This window comes from Camelina sativa, chromosome 9 (genome assembly GCF_000633955.1).
Source record: "Camelina sativa cultivar DH55 chromosome 9, Cs, whole genome shotgun sequence".
Classification (NCBI taxonomy): domain Eukaryota; kingdom Viridiplantae; phylum Streptophyta; class Magnoliopsida; order Brassicales; family Brassicaceae; genus Camelina; species Camelina sativa.
Window position 1 is genome coordinate 21,053,777 of NC_025693.1, and position 25,267 is coordinate 21,079,043.

A 25,267-nucleotide genomic window follows, 5' to 3' on the forward strand; every position below is an offset into this window, starting at 1 on the left:
TTTCGCTTAAAAAAAAAAAAAAAAAAGGAAAGGAAGACAAGTAAATCTGAAGGAAGACAAGTAAAGATTCACAATTTGATCGGCGAGGAAGAATCTGAAGGCGCGTATTAAGGTGAGTTTCTCAACTGTGACCTTGATATGTTTTATAGCATTTTTAGAATATTTTACTTACACTGATTTTTCAGAAATCAATATAATTTTGATTTGTATATTTGTAAGTATATTTTAGTGAAATTTTGCATTAAAATAGTATGTAACTATTTAATTAGTTTTAATATGTGGTATTTTCAAAAAGATATATCTAATTATTATTCAGTTAATTGCTGTTTAAAAAAAATAATAATGGCATATTAATGTAATTAATTAAAAAATTAAAAAAAATAGAAAATTTAAAAGTATTTTGCTAAAATGTGCATAAAGCTCTATAAAGATTGACACATCAACTTTTTCTCTATAAAGATTTTCTATTAATATATAGGAGATATATGGGCCTTGCTCTCACATTCTCATCCCTTTGCAAGGTTTATTCCCTTACCTTCGATCTACTGCTGCGCAAATTCAAACATTGCAATTTTTGCTAATGTGTTGTTACCACTTGATTTTTTTTTTTTGGGTTGTCTTAAAATATTAGTTGAGCAATTGAATTACACAAACAATTTTTGAATCGGTAGCATTATTTTGTAAAAAAAAATATATTTGATATCACTAGAATTTCTAGAAATGTTAACTATATACATTAAATAAACAAAAATTCAAATTGGATATTTATAGTCAAAAATTTCGCTTGTGTAGATGGGTACATCACAGAGAATAACTAATCAAATGTGCACAATAACCTACATACAAAGGCTAATATTAATTTTGGCAGCCGATTAAAAATCTATTCTTCTAAAAGAAAAATACCACATTGCTTTTTGGTTCTCTTAGTCTGCTTAGGTCATTGATTATGTCAAACCAATCAAGTTTATATTACACTACTCTTTATCCAGTCATAATGCATAAAACTAAATTTGTTAATTATTTAATTGATAGAATTTGTAAGTTATTTAAAAGATAAAATTTACTTCTAAATTCGTAAATATATAAATAAATACTATAATAACTAAATTTGTAAGTTATTTAAAAGATAGAATTTACTTCTGCATATTCAATCTCGATGATTTGATTAATACGAAATTTATGTTCCTCGTTCAGCTAAAACAGAGATTAATATGATCTAAGCAAAGTAGAAGGGAGAAAACTAGTGTACTCACGAACGAAATTCAGTGGCTGAAGCGAAATTTGAAAAGTATGAGAAATTATCTTCAAGAATCTACTACACACCGCAGCAATGAGATCATCTAGCTCGCCTAGCTCTTTGGATCCCATTTGGAACATTTCTCATGAGCTATCATCACTAGAAGAAATATGTATGTATTGCACCACAATCGGTGAAAATGGATCAAGAGGAGCCTTGTTATACAATGACGATTGTATAAGTGTTGACTGATGCTGGCTTTGAGTTGCTAATGAGGGATCTGTGAGATAAGAGGTTTGTCCGTATAGAAGAGGATCACCATAAAGTAATGTTGATTGATGTTGGCCTTGAGTTGCTAGAAGATGGCAGATGGACTAATAAGGAGAGTGTGAAACTTATTTTTATATATATGATTTCATGGTTCAAAACTGTGATCGATAATATCTTTCTGTCACGGAAAATTTTAATCATTGCACTCTCAGTGTTGATTAGCTTAATAAGAAAGTGATGTCACCATGTCAGTGATATAAGAAGTGCTTTGAATTAATGGACTTCTCTGATTTATTTAGAGACCAATGTACATACATTGTACATGTGGTTTTATAAAACTATAGACCATATGAATATGGTTCTTGTATTAGATGGCCACAACTAGCTTAAGGTTGTTGTGACGAGTTCACATATGCCTCCCAGTCATTTGTGTGGTCATCATGAAGTAAACCCTGGTTGTTGCCAGATTGATGTGGACTCAAAAAATATATTTAAGTTTGTGTATCTAATAATATAGGTACATAAAAATATATGTATTTGACAACAACAAAAAATTAACATATGAATTGATATAAGAACCATAACCACATGTTCTGTACGCGTAGTTCCATGTTTAGTGAATTTTCCTTACATATCAAACTATTGACTCAACATTATCACTTGAACTTGTGATTGTTAGAACATATAACATTAAAGAGATTTCAAATATATCTTGATAACGAAATTAATAATTGTAAGGTAAAAAATCGTTACCAGTATGAAGCCAAAGTCAAACTCAAATCAAACAATTGGTTTGAGGACAAAACTTGTGTATTGTTGTTGTTCACTTCAATCCAGCTTAATCCTGAATCTTTAGTAGAAGCTAATCCTCTAATCTTCCTTCTCATATCTGCTGCATCCTCCCATCTCCCATTCACTATTGACTCCACATCATCACATGAACTTTTGATTGTTAGAACATATATATATCTCGATAACCAAATTAATAATTGTACGTAAGTTAAAAAATCGTTACTGGTATGAAGTGAAAATCAAATTGGTTACCCTTTCATTTATTTACAACTATATCATTTGTAGATAGTAGATACTGAACTTGATGTATCATATTATACACCTTTTTTTGGCTTCTTAATATTACTATTATACATATTGACACTACTCCTAAATTAGCAATTTATTAAGTTCGGACGGATTTAACTATGTGATCTTCACTTTTCATCACTATTCAACAAGTACGATCATAGAGAGAATCAACCACCAACTGTGACTTTGTAGGTGTTTTTACTGTATAATTGAATAAAATAAAATCGTAAAACGTCGATTATAATCGTATATACAGAACCAAGAAGACATGTTCGATTATACAGTATATCACGTCGATTATACAGTATATATCATGTCTTTGGCTGACTAGCAAATTAATTGCCAAAAGATCTATAAAAAAATTTGAAAACATGATATTTGCATGTAGATACAGAACATGTTTATCTGGAAACTGATGACCACAAAAAACGCTTGATTTCTAAATTCATCATGACCACAAAAACTGATTCTCACTTTATCCTGAGTATATAGTTCCCTTTACTTGCATAAAAACTAAAATAATTAAAAATCGTTAAACGTCCCATTAGTTCATGTAGCTATGTACAAATAAGATAATATAAAAGGGTTATCAAGACTATTTCCAAGATTTAGGTATGGTTCATATCTTCTTGTCACGGACAATCATCACATTCTCATTGTACTGCGTCTGCGACTCTTGCGTTTGCTGGAATTGAGCAGTTTGTGTGGATGCAAAACGCTGAGCCTCGTCTTGTAGCTGCTGAGCCGTTAAACAACCGTCATTATTAGTCGTATCCGGTATCATAGGATTGGGATGGATTCTTTGCTGATACGTGATTGGAGGCGGTGGCACAAATGTCGTCGGGACCATACCGAAAGAGGAGGAGAGTTCGTTCTTGGCGATTGCGATTTGGTTTTGAAGGTCTTTAAGCTGATATTGGAGGGGGTCTAAGATACTATTGACACCATGGATGGGGTCATTGTCACGAAGTTGTGCCTCCCAAGCGAGCGTGCTCATTGCAAAGTCTCTGTGGTTAGGGGGAATCTCGTTGATAAGTGAAGCAACATGGCTTGCTCCGAATACCTTGTGGACCATTTCGTAGCTTTCTTGTTTGTTCGTTGGGAAGTAAGGCGCAAACACACAGTCTTTTGTGCACTTTCTCCTCAGGTGCTTGCACGCAGCGCATGGTGGCGTTATAGTGTTGTCCTTGTCCATTTGATTATACAAAAATCTGTTAGAAGAAAGAAAATATATATTTACACACTTAAATTAAATACATAATAACTTCATATCTTTTTTATTTATTCAAACCCTGAATTAAACCGAATCAAACCAAACGTAAAAAAAAGTCAGATTGTTTTTTCCCAAAACATAAACATAAACAAACTGGAAAATCCCAATTAAGCATATATATAGCCGCAATTTTTGTGAATTCCAAACAGCAAACAGTAAGTAATTAAGGAGATTAAGGTTACAACTAAAAACCATGGATTGCGTTGTCCACTCAGATATACTATATGGTAAAGAAGGTGAAAACATAAACATTAATAATGTATTATGTACAGTATATAAGAAGAAGATGAATCTAAGCGATTTCTAATTAAAACCAGATTTTGAGATGGAGAATGAATATATATATATACTTCTCTGTAAATTCTCTTCTCTACAGTAAAATCTCCTACCACGCAATTTTCGATCCTTTTTAACGATTTCCTACAACGACACAGAGTTTTATATTTAGGTCAAAGTTTCCAGCTACTTAATATTTTAAATAATTAAAACAGTAGATAAAATCAAATGGATAATTATCCAGAAATAATGTTTTTTTTTTTATTTAAAGTTAATACAGTATGATTCTAGTAACATTAATATTTGATTTGATTCGTCTATAATTCCAAAAGATTATGGTAAAAAGTTAATGTTTGACAAAACAAAACAAAAAAAAAGTCAAATGTTAATTTAAATATCTGCTATAGTTTACAAAGGGCAAAGGCCCATTAATAAAAAGCAATGAAAGCCCACTAATGTTTGTCATCACATTATTGTTTGGAATTTGGTTGTCTCGTCGTCGTCGGATCTAAAAAAGCAAATTGACCGGCGATTTCATTCAGCAATCTCCGATGGCGGAATCAAGCTTTGAGTATGCTTCTTCTAAGTTCTAATTTCTCTGATTTTAGTTTTTTTTTCAATGTTAATGGAATGTTCTTGTTGGTTATTTTAATTACAGTTCCGGTGATCGTGATTATGCTGAGATTGTTGTTGTTCGTCATGGTGAAACTTCTTGGAATGCCGAGAGAAAAATCCAGGTTATTGCAATAGATGTATCTTCAATTTTTATTAGCTATGGTTAGTATTCGATGTAAAAGTAATAGTCTTTTGGGAATTTTTGATTGGAGATGTAGAAGAAGAAAATGTGGTTGGTTGGTTGGTTGGTTGGTTGGTTGATTTGGTATGTGTGTGTGTATGTTGCAGGGTCATTTGGATGTTGAGTTAAACGATGCTGGAAGACAACAAGCTGTTAGAGTATGTTGGTTGTAACTTGAATCTTGATAATGATGATGCGTTTTTTTTTTATAACTTTTCTCTTCTTTTGAAATGAAGGTTGCAGAACGGTTATCAAAGGAGCCTAAGATATCTTATGTTTACTCTTCTGACTTGAAGAGAGCCTTTGAGACTGCTCAGATCATTGCTTCTCAATGTGGCAACCTTGAGGTACAAACCCATTTCTTTTACTTCCTTTTATGAATCTTCCTTCTCCTAAAGTCTCCACCTTTGTGCTCTTTCTTTCTTGTTTTGGTTCTTGTTTTGGTTTAAAGACATTATTCGTAGACATGTAGCTATGTGTTGAAACCCACTTCCTTTTGTTGAATCTGCTGCTTCTGAAGACTCTCCACCTTTATGCTCTTTTTGTTGAGCGGTTGTTAGCAGATAGTTCTAAGTTCTGAAATAAGCTCTTTTCATCTATCACATTTTGTGGCTTTGAATGCATATATATATCTTTCAACTGTGTTTAAATGCTATGCAGGTACTTACTGATCGTGATTTGCGGGAAAGAAATTTAGGAGATATGCAAGGGCTTGTCTATCAAGAAGCTTCAAAACTTCGCCCTGAAGCTTACAAAGCCTTTTCATCTAACCGCACTGACGTTGATATCCCAGTAAGATATTATTAAACAAGAAGCTTTAGTTTATATAAATGATGCTTGGTTTCTTGATTCAAACAAATCTTGTTGATTGATATGAAAAGGGTGGAGGAGAAAGTCTTGACAAACTTTACGACAGATGTACATCGGCATTACAGAGAATTGGTGACAAACATAGAGGTTTCTTACTTTTCGTGTGTGTTTGTTTCTTATAGATTTATTGTATTACGACTCCAACACATATGTTCTAAGTATTGGTTTTTGGGTATGATGAAGGTGAAAGAGTAGTAGTAGTGTCTCATGGAGGAACCATTCGATCTCTCTACGAAAGAGCTTGTCCAAGTGCAAGAAAAGTTGAAAAGATACTCAATACATCGGTCAATGTGTTCCGTTTATACGACGGAGACAAATGGACTATCCAAGTTTGGGGGGACGTGAGTCATCTGGACCAAACCGGTTTCTTACAATCCGGTTTTGGTGGTGACAGAACCTCTGGTTAAGATTCAATACTCTTCTTCTTCCTCTTGGAAGAGCATTTATGTAATTTAAGTTTCACTCCATTACCATTTTCAAAGTTTAACATTTGACCCCACAACTTGGAGGTTTTCTCAAGTTGATCAAGTAAATTGGGAGTATTGTTAAAGTACACTTGCTATTTATATTTTATCATTTTCTTCATTTGCAACAGTGAAGTTAAAAGATGAAATGTATTCTGACATTGAACAATGAAAAATAATCAATATGGGAAATGAAATAAGATTCTTGAGGGGGACCAAATCGTGGTGTCCCAAATACAGTGTGTTGAAGTTTGGGAATAGAAACATTGAACAATGAAGTTGTTTAGTAACTTGACTGAACTCTAAAACCAAACTATAGTGTTACACCCTTGAATAACATTGGGATCATCATCTAAACACTTTTCTTTCTTCTTGGAGATTGAGAAAGAGATTTTGTTTAATTTACAGACTTACCCCCTTAATAATAATATAACCCTTTTATATTGGCGCCATCACTATCAAAAAGAAAAAGGGAGAAAGGTACGTTGAGTCCATTTGACCATATTGTTTGGCCCCCAAGAGCACCTTCTGATTTTTGGCGGCAATGGCAAAGGGGTAAAACTGGCAAAAAAAAAACATAAACAGGGGTGACACAAAACAAAGTAGAGATATGTTATTTTCCTAAGCTTCATGATTGTCATCATTAGGAGTATATGAGTATCATGTTGTTGCTTTCTTTATCGACTTTTTTGTTCATTTAATGAAGTCTAGACTATATAGTATATCTCGAGTTATTATGTTAGTGGTTACAGTGTTACACAACAATTGCTTCTAGTTATATAACAAAATAGTATTACGTATGTCACCATAGCTCAAATGATGAGAGCCGTCGTCGGTACATATTTTTATAGTACTAAAAATGGTTCTATTGAAGACGATGTTTCAAGATTATGAAAGCTAATGAAATTTTTTTTGTTGTATCGAAAACAAAATAAAGACTAACTAAACAGTAGAAGAAGAAACATTGTAAGAGTACAGAGGAAACGTGGAAGAAGAGAGAATACAAAAGGGTGGCCATATATTTTTATTTTTATCATTGCGGTGTACCATGCGATAAATCATAATCTATACATCACTTTACATATAATCTTCCTGCACTATATATGTATCACAAGATTTGCGAAGTTGACTTTGGGATCTTTTTAGTGGAGGATATCAATTATAAATTTATTCTGCCCTTCTTTTAATGAGAGGATGCACAAAATTAAATAAAGGGTAAAAAGTCTATTCACAATTCTTGGATCTTGTTTTACCATTTGTTTCCATTACACCGCTCTATTCTACTATTAAGTGATTTATTTATTGCAAGATTCATATGATAGGTTCATGGGATGTTAAGCTTCGTGCCGCTAATCAGTCACCTTGACTATATGATTTGCTCACGTATTACAAACAAGTATATAAATTCTTCTTTTTGGTTAGAAACAAAGTAGCTAGTATCATTTTCTTATTTCTTTAACTGATCCTCTTTTAAGCTTAGGATTGTTGTTAATTGCTATCACAAATTGATCCTAGCTTTTATTAAGCACAACTTCTGTATACACGTTTGTACATATCGAAAATATTAGTCTATATATTTATCTACATTAGTTTTTCCTATAAAAAAAAACACAATATTTAATTAGTCTTTTGCTAGACACTTTTTTTTTTTGTTATAAAAGGTTTCACTTGGATGAGCAATTAGAAAAGAAAAAGTCAAACTGATTTACAAGAAAATAGGGAAATACAAAATTCATCAACACATAAAAATCTTATAAGGGATACATAATGAATATGTTTACCACTACGTGTGCATGCATTTGAAATAAATAAAACTAAATCATACGAATATAAGTGGGGGAAAAATGATAGCTAGCTGCAAAATTTGAATTGGCTTCTCAATATGTCGGATGCAACAAGCAACCAAGTTAAGCAAGTTTCATTTTCATCATCATACGAATTATACAAAATACAACACAATCATTATAGTTTTCATACAGTCTCACGTTGTATTGCTTTTATTTAATAATAACTATAACTAATTACGCAAAATCGTCAAACATTTGTATCAAACTTTTGCGCCTATAACGTAGCTAAAGATTTTGTTCTTAATTAAAAAAAAAATGTCAAAATCTTACAAGTAGCAGTTAGGTTTGTTTGTGTTCTACGTGAGAGAAGTTAACGTCTTTGACCAATGACCATAATAACGAGTAATAGAGGTTGGAGTGACGATTGTAACCTTGAAGTGAGTAATAGAGAATGCAGCTTTATATTTTATTTTTCGAGGAAGCATCGATAGAGAGTCCCTACCACAGAATCCAAATGGCAATAGCGTTAATTAAGGAAGGAACAAACCTACTTCTACACTTATTTATTTATTCACTCACACATTACTATTATCGATTTATCGAGCTGGACCATTTAGAGTCTATGCTGGGTCCTGCTTTACCCACCCACCTCTCTGTTCCTCCTTACGTCGATCTCCGATTATTATTACATCACATTTCGAAACCAATAACATTTTGGATTACAATAGTTAGGAATTTCGTTTTGTTACAAGTTATGTTGCTTCTCTATGTATTGATAGACAAGTTCAAATAACAATAATAGTTAGATTTTAGAAACTTCTGATTGTTTGCTTTGGCATTAGTGAAGCAATACATACATTTTCTTTTTGTTAATTTTTTAATATATTGTTCGTAGTGACAATCATTTTTATTACATGGACAATGATGTTATTAACTTATAGGGCAATTTTAATACCGTCGGACCGAGTGTGTCCATATACAATTTAAGTCTTTTTAAAATAACAAAACTTGTAAACGGGCACATAAAATTTAACTTGGACATACGATACATTTTGACAAAAAAAAAAAAAAAGGACATACGATACGTATTAGCGTTTCCATCATAGCAAACCAAAAAAAAACAAGACGTATTAGTGTTCTCGTATTACATTTTTGGTTTAAATTCGATAATGTGTTATGTGTGTTTTATTATTTGTAGATTGTAGTAACCAAATAGCACTCGAACTTGTTAACATATGAAAAATTTATTTGCCACCTTCTTAGTTTAATCACTGTCAAAAAAGTCTATAAGAATAGTAATTGTTTTTTTTTTAAACTGCAAAAAACTAAACAAAAAAAAACCGAAACGTTTTTGATTCTATATAAATCCATAATATACAATAATGATTGGTTAACTTACTATTAGCGGTCTTACCAAAAATAATCGAAATTATTATACAACATTCAAGAGTTGGCAGGAGTTTAAATGCATCTGCATAATAATAATAATACAATCCCCTGTCAATGTCTATTAAAATTGTCGAATTAATTCTCCTCCCAAATAACTTATCCAAATAATAAAACTCTATATAATTAATGAAGTTGGTTAGCCTTTATATTCATGATTGAGATAATACCAAGATTTACAAAGTACACAACAACATTAATATTCACACTCTATAGTTATAAATTTGGCAAATTTTCACCTAATTCTCCTATTTTCTAGTTTGTTCTTTGTCTTTACATACACACATATTTATTATATAAATGCCACCAAAGATACGTAACAAATTTTAGTTAAAGTGATTAAAAAACACTAGTTAAGTAGTTTAATTGTGTAATTAGTAGTAGTAGTTGTTCAAATGGTTAAAATAAAAATGTTTTTTGTTTTTGTTTTGTTTTCTTCTAAAAAGCGAACGTATCGTCGTTTCTCTTTTTAACTCATTCCTCTTGGATCCAAATCTTTCGCTTTGGAATTCGCCATAGACAAAGGAGTCAATTCCAAAGAAAGAAGACGAAGCAAAAATTACAATTTTTATAACAAAATTCTTACTTCTCCCCCCAAATTTATAAAAATTTAATCTTTTTTGTTTTTGCTAAGATTCAAAAGTTTGAATTTATTTTTAACTTGTTTTTGATTTCGATGATGAGATACAACAATTGAGAGGTTTTGATATTTTCGTGTGATGTGAGAAGAGTAGAGATTCGTAAATGGGTCTCTGTACTTCGAAGCCGAATTCACCTAACTCCGATCAAACTCCGGCGAGGAATAGTCCACTTCCGGCGTCTGAATCCGTCAAGCCTTCGAGCTCGTCCGTTAATGGAGGCAACCCTGTTGAAGATCAGAGTGTAGTACCGAGCAATGAAGGCAAAAAGTCTCCGTTTTTCCCCTTCTACAGTCCGAGTCCAGCTCACTCTTTCTTCTCCAAGAAGACTCCGGCGAGATCTCCGGCGACTAACGCTAGTAGTGGTAACTCTACGCCGAAGCGGTTCTTCAAACGGCCGTTTCCTCCTCCTTCTCCGGCTAAACACATCAGAGCTGTTTTAGCGAGACGTCATGGCTCTGTGAAGCCTAATTCGTCGGCGATCCCTGAAGGGAGTGAAGCTGAAGGAGGTGGTGGTGTTGGATTGGATAAAAGCTTTGGTTTTTCCAAGAGCTTTGCGAGTAAGTATGAGCTTGGTGATGAAGTTGGTCGTGGTCATTTTGGTTATACTTGTGCTGCTAAGTTTAAGAAGGGTGATAATAAAGGTCAACAAGTCGCTGTTAAGGTTATTCCCAAAGCTAAGGTTAGTAGTGGATTTTGACTTTCTTCTGTGTTTTACATGGATTGTTGTGACGAGATCTGTTTAGATTAGAGAGATGGTACTTGTACAAAGCTTTTCAATTTCAGTTTTGGTTGTGTAGATGACGACGGCTATTGCAATTGAAGATGTGAGGAGGGAAGTGAAGATATTGAGGGCTTTGTCTGGTCATAACAACCTTCCTCATTTCTATGATGCATATGAGGATCATGATAATGTTTATATAGTGATGGAGTAAGCTCACTTTTGCTCTGACTTTATACTGAAATCAGCTTGGGAATTAGCATTTGGCAAGGTTTAACAAGTGTTTCTGTGTTTGTTGTTTTAGGCTATGTGAAGGAGGAGAGCTTTTGGATAGAATACTTTCAAGGTAAAGAAATTTTAGCCAGTTTAGAATTAGGATTGTTCGTTCTTACAAGTTTTCGGATTGTTTTTATTGAGCTTGGTGGTGTTTTGTGTGCAGAGGTGGGAAGTACACAGAGGAGGATGCAAAGACTGTTATGATACAAATATTGAATGTGGTTGCCTTTTGCCATCTCCAAGGTGTTGTACACAGAGATCTCAAACCTGAGGTAATAAAAGCTCTTTCTTTCTACACTTATACATTTGATGTTCATTGGAATCTAAATTAAGTTTACTTAAATTGTTTGGATCAGAATTTTCTTTTTACCTCAAAAGAAGACACCTCTCAACTGAAGGCAATAGATTTCGGTTTGTCAGATTACGTGAGACCAGGTAATTAGATTATATGCCGTCTCTATATGTAGATTCCAGAGTCTAGAGACTTACATTTGTTTATATAATTGCATTTGCAGATGAGAGGCTCAATGACATTGTTGGCAGTGCATACTATGTAGCACCTGAAGTTCTACATAGATCTTACAGTACAGAAGCTGATATTTGGAGTGTTGGTGTGATTGTGTATATTCTTTTGTGTGGAAGCCGACCGTTTTGGGCTAGGACTGAATCAGGAATCTTTCGAGCTGTTCTAAAAGCAGATCCGAGTTTTGACGACCCTCCTTGGCCTTTGTTATCTTCAGAGGCAAGAGATTTTGTAAAGCGGTTGCTAAACAAAGACCCTCGTAGAAGATTAACAGCTGCTCAAGCCTTAAGTAAGTCTAGAATGCATACAAAATTGTTCCAATGTGAAAAGAAGAATGTAAGAAAATATTTTACTTTCGTTCAGGTCATCCATGGATAAAAGACTCAAATGACGCAAAGGTTCCATTGGATATTCTGGTTTTTAAACTTATGAGAGCTTATTTACGATCATCATCTCTCCGTAAAGCTGCATTAAGGGTGAGGTTTATCAGTTTTTTTCAGTATTTCTGCTTCAGTGGTCACTTCTGTTTTTTTGCTTAACGTTAGCCATTTTCTTGCAGGCCTTATCGAAAACACTTACGGTTGATGAACTGTTCTATCTGAGGGAGCAGTTTGCTTTGTTAGAACCTAGTAAGAACGGAACCATAAGTCTAGAAAACATCAAATCCGTAAGTTTTCTATCTTCTGTCCTGTTTCAGATTATCTTCTGTATGCTTTGGTTATTAATATCATCATGACACTGACTCAAACTCTCTTTGTTAGGCTCTGATGAAAATGGCAACAGATGCAATGAAGGATTCACGTATTCCAGAATTCTTAGCACAAGTAAGAGCCTTAAATTCGTGCATATCAATGTTTGAACCACACAATTTGACTTATGGTAATTGATAATTCTTATTGGACCGTCTTTGTAGCTGAGTGCTCTTCAATATAGAAGAATGGACTTTGAGGAATTTTGTGCAGCTGCATTGAGTGTTCACCAGCTAGAAGCTCTTGATAGATGGGAACAACACGCTCGTTGTGCTTATGAGCTTTTTGAAAAGGAAGGAAACCGACCCATCATGATCGATGAACTCGCTTCGGTCTGTCTCTTTTTTAATACAAAACTCTGTTTCTAAAGTCTTTGCAAAATGCTCAAATGAACTCATTTGGTTAAAACTTTATTTCAGGAACTTGGTCTTGGTCCTTCTGTACCGGTTCACGCAGTGCTTCACGATTGGCTTAGGCATACTGATGGAAAGCTTAGCTTTCTCGGATTTGTGAAATTGCTACATGGTGTGTCTAGCCGTACGATCAAAGCTCATTAGAATGGTTTTGAAACTTCAATGATATGTATGAAATTTGTCTGAGATCACTTTCTCCTAGGAGCTTTTCTTAGAGAGTTATATAATATGTGGCTTTTGACTTTTGTTATGAAAGCTGAGAAGAAAATATTGAAAAAAAAAGACAAGTGTGTGTGTAGCAAAAAAGACAAGTGTGTGTGTTAGGTAACGGTTTTTAGAGAAAATGATGATATATTTTTCCAAACTTGGTAACTTATGACGATTTCTGACATTCTTCTAGATTTTGGTCTTTTGATACCAATCTTATTTTCCAAAAATTTTCTCTATTAAATTATTGTTCTGAAAAATCATTACAATAAAGAGAAAAATTTGTAAACCACTATTTTATTGTCTTAAAACTTTTATTGTATGGGATAGAATTCTTCCGCGACAGAGGAGGCAGTTGTTTTTTACGGGATCCTTATTAGAATGGGTATATGCAAACTTGTCAGACGATTGATGAGAATTAAGTGTGTGTGTGTTAGGTTTGTAGAGAATAATGATGATGTTTAACTTAGGAAGATTGATGATGTTTCTGACATTCTTCACTTTCTCCTAGAGCGTCATCTATCTTAAAACATATATATATATGTTATCGTATATTTGTAACATGTGTTTGATATGTTCAACTTCTTTTAACTTATCTAGATTATAGTATATTTATCCGTCATAGTGTATAATATCATATCAATTCATGACTAAAGGTTTTTGTGTTTACCTATAATTATAAACAATGACTTGTTCTTCTTGTATACACAATAAAAGTCTATTGGAGTGTTCACACAAGTGCCTCCATCACAACATTTGTGTCTTCCATCAGCATGAAGCATTTGACACTATGTCTATAAAGGAAATGTTATAATAAAGTAAATTCCTTCTCACAATGCAGTAATATAAGATTATAAGAAATATCACCTTTGCATCCACCCATAATATATTGTTGCCGGTGTAACCATTAGAGCAAGAATATGATGGATATCCAATTTCAGAATCTTTGAGATTTTGACACTTGCAACGGTTTTTCTTGGGACACCAAAAAAAAAAAAGATACATTGGCAGTGTGTACTAACCATTTAAGTTGAACCGTCGGAGTGTAATTCGTCGACAAGAACCACTTCATATCAAAGTATGGTGAAAGACCTATGTTAAACATGTCTGTCAGAAATGTCTTTTTGCATCCTCTGACTGATGTATTACCATTAATGCCGTCAATGCTTATGCCAATGACATGTTCTATTTTCTTGCGAATGTCTACCCAACAGCATGTTATAAGTACTAATTGTTTTTTATGTCAAACTAATTTAAAATATTTAAAATTTCTAAAATTAAAATAAACAAATATATACTAAAATCCTCATCAATAATTAAAATTCATTCCTATAAACTCATTTTGCCAACAATTTGTGTGTTCAATTATAATTATATGCATTAAAATTTACAAAGTAAAACATAAATAAAATATAAGCTAAAAATAAGTAAAACATAACACGAATGTAACTATCTACCATTTGTTTAGACTTTAGACTAATCAACCAGCTTTATTATATAATTAATTATTTAGTTATGCTTATGCATCACATACTTTTTCGTTTTTTATTATTATCTTTTTTTGTAAAATGTATTATTAACCAACAAAGTAATTTTTTTTTTTTTTTTTACAAATTGAGTCCCCAGAGATTTTGTGAAAGATCCGAAGTTTTGAACAATTTACGAAGAACAATACGTAGAAGGAAAAAAAACAAGAGAAATGCTAAGTGAGTTCGAAGAATTTGTGGAAATTTGACCCATCAGCGACAGTCGATAGATGTGAATATGTGATTACACACCTAAGGCGACATTTAAGGCTAAAACAAGAGAAATTCACAAAGCAACGTACGTACGACATTAGTTCTTGACATCAATAGAAGAAAATTTTAGTTTATAAACAAACAAATTTGTTGTTTACGGCCATAAACGAGAACAAATACATTGTAGATCAAATAAAATAAAAAAAAAACTTTCAATAAGAAAAAGAAAAAGTGTTGTAGCTTTCATCGACTAGTAATCATCGCAAGAACATGATTTGATAGTATCGGCACATAGAATTCGGTTTCCAGATAATTTTGGATGTCGGACCGGATTACTTAATAACCGGAAAATCCGGTTTCCAGATAATTTTGGATGTCGGACCGGATTACTTAATAACCGGAAAATCCGGTTTCCAGATAATTTTGGATGTCGGACCGGATTACTTAATAACCGGAAAATCCGGTTTCCAGATAATTTTGGATGTCGGACCGGATTACTTAATAACCGGAAAAACCGGTTTGCGATTCAATTTATGTTTGGTTGACCCGGTTTGGGATTCAGTTTGTCTCTCGCTCTCTCTCCAGTTTTAGTTTCTTCACATTGTCTATTAGGTCTAAGCTATAGATTCAACAAATCGGTTCTCTAAAAGAAGTTTTGAGATTGATGGTAGAAGAGTGTTGGTGATGGAGAGAAGTAGAACCCTAGCTGAGCTGCGAGAGAAGAACCAAAGACATATGATCTTCAGCTTTAGCTGGTTCGTCTCTTTATCTCAACTTTGCTGATTCGTGATTACTCTTGTTTAACTTCTGCCCGTTCAGCTCTTTCTAGAGTATAGTTTATGGTAATGATCCCTTTGCGAGCACCAGATTCAACATTGGTTGTTCTACTTCGTCAAATTGAATACCCAAGTCGTTTTATACTTGCGTCGTTTCTATATTCGATTGCATTGTAACACTCAGTATTTAGTTTTAAATTGAGTTGTTATTTATATAGATGCATCAAGTCTATATTGATTCAGTATCTAGGAATTTAGCTACTATGAAGGTGATTATTAGGAGTGAAATAGTTGAGCCGGTTTGGTTATTTAATTGTAATTAGCTTTCGGTTTAGGTTAATCCGTTTTACTGTAATTTAATTGTAATTGTGATCTGGTTCACTTTTTAAATACGTTTTACGTAATATGACTTTTAAGGAAGTTTTCATAGCCGCCTGCCTTATAGTGTTGCATGTTTGTTTGATATGAAACACACTTTTGTATCTGCATTCTGATCTTGTTCTCACAGATTTGAGTTGTTAATGTCTTCCCTAAAACTCGTCAGGTTCACTTGGATCAGCTGAGCTATAAACCCAAAATGATAATCACAATGATAATCTTATGAAATGTCCACCCAAGCCAGAAGTTGACTCTCCTGTATGATGCACCTAATTCTGTTTCGACTAGGCACCGAAAAGGGAGAGGATTCATAAACCCTCTTTTGGAAAAAAAAAGGTGTTGAAAAGGCTGCTGAGGAGTGAGGACTTACAGAAATGTATGTTTCTTTCAATTCATGCCCTTTTGCTGTTTGGGAAATCTAAGTTAATATTGAAAATCTTATATGCAGATGACCTGAATAAATGATCCGATTGCTTCCGGAGATCCATACAATGACATTATTCGTTTCAAGACTTGTAACTTTTGCTTATTTTTGTGTTGAGTGACTTTTCTTATGACATGTGAGTTTTGTTCTGCGTGAAGTTTAGCCTGTATAACTACGAATCAACTGAGCTTAGGACTAAAAGGGAGTTTGAATCTTATGGACTAATTAAACGTTTAGGTGATGCTGAATATTACTGGTGTTGTACACTTTACATTCTTGGTAGTTGGAGTTGGGAGCATTAGAAAACCCGTTTCTCTTTTCGTATTTTCTACATCTCTAAATGTTTGTGGTATGTTGGACTTGCGCTACTATGAATGTGATCTGGTACTTAGTAGCTCTTTCTTTTCTAGCAACCAAGGTTAGTGGTTTTATAGACTTTATACATTGTTGGTAGTTGGAGTCATACTCAGGCTTGGTGGTGGACTTGGGATATCATTTTCATTTCTCACTAAACTCGTTGGGACCAATTTTGGTGCTGATAATGTTGTGGCCTTGTCTGCAGTGAGAAAACTCGGGGTAAGGACAAAAGAAAGGGAACCAGAAAAGGTCTCTCATGACAGACCAAGAGAGAATAAACATCTCAGAGACTGGGACGGAGGAAGCAGAGACAAGACAACAGACATGACCGTGACCATGCTACAAGGGATCATGGAGGGAGCAAGATTATGAAGGATTAGCACGGTGGGCGGCGACCGAAGGCGAGACAGAGATGACAAGAGAGAAAATGATATAAAATACCGACCAAGTAAATTGGTTCTTTGTACCAAAACAGATTGGATTGTAAAGTTGTGATCTTCTCTTAATAATTTTTTTCGCTGTAACTCTAATTTAACAATTTTATTTTCTCTAAAAAAGATAGCAATGCGAACCATGAGAAGACTTCAAAGAGAGTCCTTCAAATGAACCAAGTGTTTGAAATGGTTTATTTAACCGAAAGACTTTGATTGCAAGTTCTTTTCTTTTTTTGGCTTCTCATCAACAACCTGTAAAGGAAAATAACCGGACAGGACAATTCTGCAGATACAAAAGATGAATAACCCAAACTGAGCTTAAATCATGCACTCAATTAACCTTCAGAGACTTTCAGTTGTCAGGCTGGACTTTGTGCAACCGGCTTGAACCTATTCCAATCAACCAATTTAAATGGCCAACCCAATAGTTTCTCATCACAAAAACAAAAAGCAAAACATATGTAAAATATAGGAAAAATGTTTGTTAGCTACTTGAGGTATACCCCAACACATAGCCACACATACAAACAATATAAATGTCTTATTAACTACGTCAACTATTGTCGTTACATAAGGACATACATAAACAAACATAGGTTATGTGTACAACACCATAAACATTCAACTCCGGTAGTTGGTTCGCCGGAATCCGGCATTGACCAGTATTGACCAATATTGACCAGTTTTAACCGGCGTTGACCAGTGTTGACCGGCGTTGACCAGAAAAAAAAAATCAAAAAAAAAAAATTCTTTCTTTTCATGTATTTTTGATAAATAAATAAAAAGATAAATGATTTGTATAATTTACTAAAACAAAATATAACAACAAAAAGTTATACAACAAAATTTTATGTGTAGTAGATCTTTTCATAAAATTATAACAAATATATACCTTTTCCTTTTAAAATTCATTTTTGTTTTGAATTTTCAAAGGTAGGGATTTTAAATATATCTTCTTTTTTTTGCTTATTTATAAGATTATGTCATTTGAAATATATCCAAGGAATTGCCAACTATTTCTTTGATTTTACAAGACCAACCTTTGATTTTACAAGACCAACCTTTGATTTACAAAATCAACTTTTGTTTTTTAAGTATTTTCTAGATATATGTCTTTCATTTAAATAAATACAATTTTCATTATTTTCTTCCTTTCTTCTTCTTATTAAAAATAAAGAAATAGTTGGCAATGTCTTGTATATATTTCAAATGATATAATCTTATAAATAAGTAAATATATATATATATATTTATAATCCCCACCTTTGAAAATACAAAATAAAAAATGATTTTTGAAAAAAAGGTATATATTTGTTATAGTTTTATGAAAAAATCTACTACATATAAAATTTTGGTGGTATAGTTTTATTATATTATTTTTTGTATATTTTTTGTATTAACAAAATTAGTTACTAGATATACCACAATTTTTTTTTGTCATATAATTTTTACTTTTTTTTGGTATATAATTTTTACTTTTTTGTCATATAAGATTTTATTTTTGTATAACTTTTTGTTGTTATATTTTGTTTTTGTAATTATACAAATCATTTATCTTTTTATTTATTTATAAAAAATACATGAAAAATAATTTTATATTTAGGAAAAAAGAAAAAAATATTTTTTTTGAATTTTTTTTTTCTGGTCAACGCCGGTCAACACTGGTCAACACCGGTTAAAACTGGTCAATATCGGTCAATACTGGTCAACGCCGGATTCCGGCGAACCAACCACCGGAGTTGAATGTTTATGGTGTTGTACACATAACCTATGTTTGTTTATAGATGTCCTTATGTGATGACTATAGTTGACGTAGTTAAGAAGACATTTATATTGTTTGTATGTGTGGCTATGTGTTGGGGTATACCTCAAGTAGCTGACAAACATTTTTCCTAAAATATAAGCAAAAGCTAAGAAAAATAATTTTACGTATGTGTTTTTATAACAAATAAAGTAGACTCTCAAATGTCATACTATCTATTTTTTTATTGTCACATTAGCATTTTGTTAATTTATTAAAAAAGGTTTGATGTGATTCTTCATTTTTTTATCAAACATCTCATATATTATATAATACACTATCTATGTTTTATTGTCACATTAGCATTTTGTTAATTCATTAAAAAAAGTTTGATGTGATTCTTCATTTTTCTTTCAAACATCTCATATATTATATAGTACTCTATTAATATAAATAAAAGATAAAGAAATATGAAAATAAATTCATATTTAATACTGTATAATTGTTTTCTATATCTTTAAAATAGATCTTCAATGAGTTTTTAATTAATAAATTAATAAAATTGATAGACTTTATATATTAAAATTGAATAGAATGACACATGTCAGTTTTCAAATCTTGGATTTTGTTAAAACCTTACTTTATTATTAAGATATGTAACTAAAAAAATCTCACGCAATGTGTGGGGGAAATGAATGTAGTAAGCTTACAAATACATTCATTAAAAATTAGCATAATAATTGTGACTAAGACATATTATTTGTAAACTAAAAAACTATTAGGCTTTACAAATTATTATCTAAAACTAAATTTTGATATATTAAAAAATTATCAAAACAACCAAAAGAAACAAATTACAATATGTATAACTATAAATCTTGAATTTTATTTAAATTTATAAAAAGTATATGCAACATTTCTTTAACTATTAGACTTCAAATTTGAATTTGTATATATTATATTGATTGTAGTATGTGTTTAAATTGTAAAAATTGCAATAGATTTGACATTGTGAGATTGACAACGTTTTGATTAATTTGTGAGATTAACATATATAAATTTGATACATTGATACGAATTGATATTTATGAAATCCTGAAGTCTGAGATCTTGGCTCGGTTGTTCTCATCTAGCATAATGTTGGAGCTTTTGATGTCCCTATGATAAATCTTGATGGAAGCCTCTGAATGCAGGTACGATAACGCTCCAACAATGTCTGTTGCAATGCAGAGACGCAGTTCCCAGGATGTATCAGATGTGCTGTGATGGAGAAGGTTGGAGAGATCTCCGTTGGGAACATATTCATACACGAGCATAGGAACTTGGGTTTCCAAGCATCATCCAAGTACTTTGACGATGTTTTTGTGATTGATTTGGGAGAGAATCACAAGCTCGTTGATGAATTGTTCTAGATTGTTTTCATCAACGGCTTTGAACTTCTTAACCGCCATGATTCTACCATCTAGAAGCATGCCCTTGTAAATGGTTCCCTAGCCACCTTGTCCAAGCACCCTGTTGGTGTTAAAACCTTTAGTAGCATTGTCTAAGTCCGTGGAGGAGAAGATTGTTGTCCTCTGAACGTTGTCTGCATTCGAATGAAGCTGTTGTTGCAGGAGGATGCCACCATTACATTTGAAGAACAATTGTTTTTGCTTGATCTTCATCTGTCTCTTAAATCAGATGTATACCCGGAAGGTTAATCCAACCAACAACAACACGCCAAGGCTAGTAAAAACACCTAAAAAATGCATAAAAGAAAGAAAATTAGATGAAGAATTATTATGCTAATTTCCTTTGAGAATTTGAAGCAAGTGACAAGAGATTAAGAAAACTAAAATCCATTTTAAGACTAGAGATTTTCCCTCAAGAGACTAAACTAATGCCAAAATAAATGCTATAGACAAAACTAATTTTACTGCAAAACTAAAATCCATCAAGCATATATACTCTTATTGCCTCTGATATATAGTTTAATGCTATAGCTTATATATGGATGGACTAGAAACAAGTTTTGTGCATTTTATTTTGTAATGGAATTACAAGAAATAGTTTGTATCGATGCTTTGTTGTTTGTAATTATCACTCATCATTATAATATTTGTAACTAAAAAATCTCATGCGATGTAGGTGAAATGAATGTAGTAAACATACAATATTTTATAACTGAAATATATTTAAATTATTTATTTGTGGAATTTAATCAAGACATTCATAAGTATTTTGATGGGTGTAAAAAAAAATATTAAAGAAAATATACTTGAATTCAGTTAAAAGAAAAGTATATGAATTCATATTGATGTATTTATTATAGTAAATGTAAATTTTAAACGTAGAATATAACAACTTACTATAAAAAACTAAAACACATATACAATTACGGTTAATTAAAAATTATATATTGGTTGAAAGGTCAATAAAGTTGAGTTAATTGATCAAATAAAAAATATTTGAGTTTCTATTAATTGATACAAATTAATATTAAATTGACATAAGTTTAAGCAGTGATATCGATGAAAATCATATATTTTGTATAAGCTTGATATTCATAAAGATCTTGTAGACTAATAAGTAATAACAATAAAACAAAACAAACAAATAATAATAATAATCTCTCTGATGTTTAAGATAAAAAAAAAAAAACACAAATTTAGATAATTTATTTTTCTTTCCAAAACAAAAATATTATTTACATTTTAATTTAAAACAAATTTAACCAATCATAAAAGATACCGTAGAATATAAATGCTTACAAGTTGTCAAATTCATTTATATTTATTTATATTAAAAAAAACTTACAAAACATCAGATAAAATATAAAACAAACAAAAAAAAATGGAGAAACAAATGGAATAATAATTAGAGAGTTTCGGGTCGGGGCTCCGACAATGTTTAATGGTCGGTCACTTTGAAAGAAAAACAAAAAAAATCAAAAAAGCCCGTTTGCTTTTTTTTTTGAAAGTTCAATGACGGATGAGAAGGAGATCATTGATGATGACTATAGCTCAGATGAGGAAGAAGACGAAGAAGATGATGACGATGATGATGTCGATGGCGAGAGTAGCAGCGAAGAAGACGACGAAGAAGAAGATGATCGGAGTTTGAGGTATTTTGCTTATTTTCGCTGTGATCTAATTTCTCAGATTTGATTTCGTTAGTTTTTTTATTGGTTCTGGATTTGTTTGATTCAGTGGAGATGATAGCGAATTGAGCGAAGATGATTCTACTGATTCCAATTCGGATTCTGATGACGACGAAGACGACGACGACGACGATGAAGAAGGAGATGAGGAAGAGGAAGAGGAAGAAGACTCTCTTGTTGATAAAGTCACTCGCCTATTCAAAGGTTTTTTTTTTTTTTTTTTTTTATCAATTTAGGGTTTCTTTATAAATCTTGATTTGTTCACACTTGCTTCGATTTAGGGTTTATGAATCTTTGATTGATTAATAAATTAGGTTTTGCTTAATTTTTGTGGGGAGAGAGATCACTGAAATTGGAATTGGATCACTCTTTAAGTTTCTATTTACAAATTGGGAATGTTGTTGCTTACAGTGATTAGGTTGTGTTGTTGTTATCACTAAAATCTCTCTGTTTGGATTTGATTTTTAGGGAAACAAGATTGAGAGACTCATAAACATTTCTTAGCATAAGAGAGCTTTCTTAAGGTAATCAAACCGACTACGGTTAGCACAAGCATAGCAGTTTATGTTCTGTTGTTGTTGTTGTTGTTGTTGTTGTTGTTGTTGTTGTTGTTTCAGTCTTATGACTACGAGCTCCATTTTTGGTTGAATCTATCTCTCGTTGTTGTCTATGTGATAGTATTTTTCCTCGGTTATGTGATTTCTTTCTTTCTTTGTGATCCTTTATGTAACTCAGGGTAAAAGATAGAAGCAAAAGAAGCAGTTTATCAAAGATCATCTATTGCAAAGGTAAACTAAATCATATACCGGTTTCTATAATACATGCCTCTTATGTTTATGCCAGAGATGTCGATAATTTTTGTTTTACAAACGAAGAGTTTAGTTCTCTTCAATCAGAGAGTTTAGAGATTTTATAATGCCTTTCTCCAAAGACGATTTGTAAACTCTTGTTTTGATTACTCACAAGTACGAATACCACTATTTTTTTTGTTTTTGAGGTGGCATGTAACTTCTTTAACTCACTGTCCCTGTCCCTGGTCTTGTTTTGCGTCCACACGATGCTCTAGCTCATATGTCTAGTTAAAGAACTCCCATGTGTTCTTTGATCAACATTATCAGTACTCTTATTTAATTTTTTTCATTCAAAAAATGTAAGAAAGCTACAAGACTCCTTGATGAAATTCTCTTGACGACCTGACCATCATCAAAGTTTCACTCTCTTTGAGTGAAAAAAATGGACCCCGAAACATAGAGTAGTTTCCTTGACGTGACAACACTTAAAGGACGATTGTTTCTAATTTTACCTTTTTTTTAAGGGGGTCCCTTTTTATTTTGTGATCGGATCTTATGTCCATTCACATGACTTGTCGGTTCTTCTTGTGTCTCCAATTCGAACACGAAGGCACTTGTACCTTTTCAAATTTAACGCCACAAAATTTTAGAAAGCTCAAGCCTTAGCCGACAAAACCAAATCATCATCTCAAAAGTTACGCAAACTAAAAACCAAAATCCAACTATTTAGAGAGATAAGAGATTGATAGATCATTCACACCAATCATTAACAAATCCTTCAGAGTACTTAATTACATTCCAAACACAAGAATATACATACATACATATATATATATGGCTCAAAGAACATTGAATAAAATCAGAAACCATAAGAATCGATTCATATATTTTAAAAGTACTAGCTAGAATCTTGTGTTTGATGGTCGGATATCAAGTTCATGGGTCCAAGCTCTTCGGTCTTGGACATGGAGGTACCAATATGTTTGAGCCAATACATCAGGATCCATTCCCATCACTCCCGAGCTTTCTCCTTCTCCTTCTCCATCTTCGCCTCCTACGCTGAATGATTGGTTCGCGACCATTCCTCGAGGAGGGATGTTTATTTCTCTGAAAAATACATTTCCAAGAGAATTTAGCGATGCGATACTTATTCATTTTGATTGACCTTCGAATACTTAAATGTGTCAGTAGTAGTGTGTGGACCGTTGTGGGTGTGGGGGACTCTATTAAAGTTCATCTCTTTTTCATCATTGACCATTAATATGAAGAAGATAAACAAATGGAGGCTAAGGATTTTACCAAAAAAAAAAATGGAGGCTAAGGAATCATATATACACTAAATTGGTTTTCATTTGATAGAAGAAAAAAAAACAAGAGTAAACAAATAAGAAATGGAGTACTCACAAAATTATTTATTTGCGAGTTTAAAATATATTTTTTTTTGTTCTTTATATGAGGTAAGAATCTTGTCGGTTTGGATCAGAATCTTTGCCGTTTGTGGAAGCTATATAAAGTTAAAAGAGCCTTTTTTCGGACAGATATTTTGTGGTCTAGATTCATTTCTTATAACTTATAATGAAAAATGGAATAGGAAGGCATAATATAATTTGCGTACCGTGGAGGTCCAACCACGCCGTCGATGATAACATGAGCCACATGTATTCCAAAAGCTTGATATTCTTTTGCTAAGCATTGAGACAGTGCCCTCAATGCAAATTTCCCACAGCCTGTTCCGATTCCAAATATATATTTTTACTGATCATTCCTTTTTAACGAATACTAAAAGAAATCAAATTATTAAAAATCTTGAGGACATTAATTACATAGTTCGGAGAAACCAGCAACGCCATTCAAAGACGCCGAGCAACCGGTGAAGAGTATAGTTCCTTTCACTTTCTCTATCATCCCGGGAATAACCTTTTGGTACCATATCATAAAATCAAAATGAACTACTTACAAAAATAGAAAAAAAAAATTAAAAATCGAAATAACTCAATATTACATATATCTTTCATCTTACTGATTTAAATAATCTATATAATAATTCCATTGTTACTAATAACTAATCTTATTTCTTTTAGCAAAAATATTAAATCTCTAGGAAATTTTGACAATCACAGTACTAATAAATAATCATACTTCTTTTTTACGACTGGCCTACATTATGGATCGAAACAAATTGAGACTACATATCATGTGTTCTAGGGTTTTTCGGCCATGATTAACAAGAAGTCTTACGTGAGTAGTTTTATAATAAAACACATTGTTCGTATATGCATGAGATTTCAAGAAATTGTCACCTGTTGTGCGCAAGGGAATGCAGCGAAGACTGAGACGGAGATAGAAGTTTGGAAAGATTGAAAAGGAATGTGGGTGAAAGAAGTTGGATGGTGACTTGTGTAGGAAGAAGAAGAGTGATAAGCATTGTAAACCAAAACCTCCACGAACCCTAACGACAA

General features: G+C 32.4%; 5 protein-coding genes and 1 long non-coding RNA gene across 7 annotated transcripts in view; 4 read left to right on the forward strand and 2 right to left on the reverse strand.

Moving 5' to 3' along the window:
* LOC104711596 (LOB domain-containing protein 28-like) lies at nucleotides 3,101-3,839 on the reverse strand (the record flags this gene model as incomplete). The annotated part of the gene is made up of 1 exon (XM_010428292.1): nucleotides 3,101-3,839. A coding segment is annotated over one exon (630 nt), but the record flags the coding sequence as incomplete, so codon positions are not given.
* LOC104711597 (phosphoglycerate mutase-like protein 4) lies at nucleotides 4,599-6,430 on the forward strand. The gene is made up of 7 exons (XM_010428293.1): nucleotides 4,599-4,710; nucleotides 4,798-4,876; nucleotides 5,043-5,093; nucleotides 5,172-5,282; nucleotides 5,596-5,727; nucleotides 5,817-5,892; nucleotides 5,989-6,430. Exons 1-7 carry the CDS (start codon nucleotides 4,691-4,693, stop codon nucleotides 6,210-6,212), a joined length of 693 nt encoding a protein of 230 aa, XP_010426595.1. The 5' UTR covers nucleotides 4,599-4,690; the 3' UTR covers nucleotides 6,213-6,430.
* LOC104711599 (CDPK-related kinase 5) lies at nucleotides 9,913-13,072 on the forward strand. The gene is made up of 11 exons (XM_010428294.2): nucleotides 9,913-10,822; nucleotides 10,941-11,071; nucleotides 11,166-11,207; nucleotides 11,301-11,409; nucleotides 11,494-11,572; nucleotides 11,653-11,949; nucleotides 12,024-12,136; nucleotides 12,220-12,327; nucleotides 12,422-12,484; nucleotides 12,574-12,741; nucleotides 12,829-13,072. Exons 1-11 carry the CDS (start codon nucleotides 10,247-10,249, stop codon nucleotides 12,964-12,966), a joined length of 1,824 nt encoding a protein of 607 aa, XP_010426596.1. The 5' UTR covers nucleotides 9,913-10,246; the 3' UTR covers nucleotides 12,967-13,072.
* LOC104711600 lies at nucleotides 15,364-17,271 on the forward strand. 2 transcript variants are annotated; one of them, XR_755360.2, is made up of 4 exons: nucleotides 15,364-15,523; nucleotides 16,089-16,298; nucleotides 16,371-16,482; nucleotides 16,909-17,271. It is a non-coding gene; the product is annotated as an uncharacterized LOC104711600 (long non-coding RNA). The 2 variants fall into 2 exon arrangements; XR_755359.2 differs by having other exon boundaries at nucleotides 15,366-15,523; nucleotides 16,371-17,271.
* LOC104711601 (prostatic spermine-binding protein) lies at nucleotides 21,765-23,013 on the forward strand. Its single transcript, XM_010428295.2, has 4 exons — nucleotides 21,765-21,981; nucleotides 22,067-22,221; nucleotides 22,486-22,541; nucleotides 22,753-23,013. Exons 1-3 carry the CDS (start codon nucleotides 21,842-21,844, stop codon nucleotides 22,497-22,499), a joined length of 309 nt encoding a protein of 102 aa, XP_010426597.1. The 5' UTR covers nucleotides 21,765-21,841; the 3' UTR covers nucleotides 22,500-22,541; nucleotides 22,753-23,013.
* The window catches only part of LOC104715519, a 3,060-nt gene continuing 1,343 nt past the window's right edge, over nucleotides 23,551-25,267 (reverse strand). Inside the window, exons 2-5 of the mRNA XM_010432914.1 lie at nucleotides 25,109-25,266; nucleotides 24,632-24,725; nucleotides 24,424-24,535; nucleotides 23,551-23,915 (exon numbers count right to left, since the gene is read on the reverse strand). Coding sequence (XP_010431216.1) covers nucleotides 23,711-23,915; nucleotides 24,424-24,535; nucleotides 24,632-24,725; nucleotides 25,109-25,266 — 569 coding nt within the window. The 3' untranslated portion in view covers nucleotides 23,551-23,710. The remainder of the gene's footprint in view (nucleotides 23,916-24,423; nucleotides 24,536-24,631; nucleotides 24,726-25,108; nucleotide 25,267) is intronic.

What these genes read in the sequence shown, in the direction of transcription:
- LOC104711597 (XM_010428293.1), top strand. Translation starts at nt 4,691, where the DNA reads ATGGCGGAATCAAGCTTTGA. An exon ending in ATGGCGGAATCAAGCTTTGA is followed by an intron (nt 4,711 to 4,797) that starts GTATGCTTCTTC and finishes TTTTAATTACAG; the next exon opens with TTCCGGTGATCGTGATTATG. An exon ending in AATTGGTGACAAACATAGAG is followed by an intron (nt 5,893 to 5,988) that starts GTTTCTTACTTT and finishes GGTATGATGAAG; the next exon opens with GTGAAAGAGTAGTAGTAGTG.
- LOC104711599 (XM_010428294.2), top strand. Translation starts at nt 10,247, where the DNA reads ATGGGTCTCTGTACTTCGAAGCCGAATTCACCTAACTCCGATCAAACT. An exon ending in TCCGTAAAGCTGCATTAAGG is followed by an intron (nt 12,137 to 12,219) that starts GTGAGGTTTATC and finishes ATTTTCTTGCAG; the next exon opens with GCCTTATCGAAAACACTTAC. An exon ending in TTCCAGAATTCTTAGCACAA is followed by an intron (nt 12,485 to 12,573) that starts GTAAGAGCCTTA and finishes CCGTCTTTGTAG; the next exon opens with CTGAGTGCTCTTCAATATAG.
- LOC104711601 (XM_010428295.2), top strand. Translation starts at nt 21,842, where the DNA reads ATGACGGATGAGAAGGAGATCATTGATGATGACTATAGCTCAGATGAG. An exon ending in GAAGATGATCGGAGTTTGAG is followed by an intron (nt 21,982 to 22,066) that starts GTATTTTGCTTA and finishes TGTTTGATTCAG; the next exon opens with TGGAGATGATAGCGAATTGA.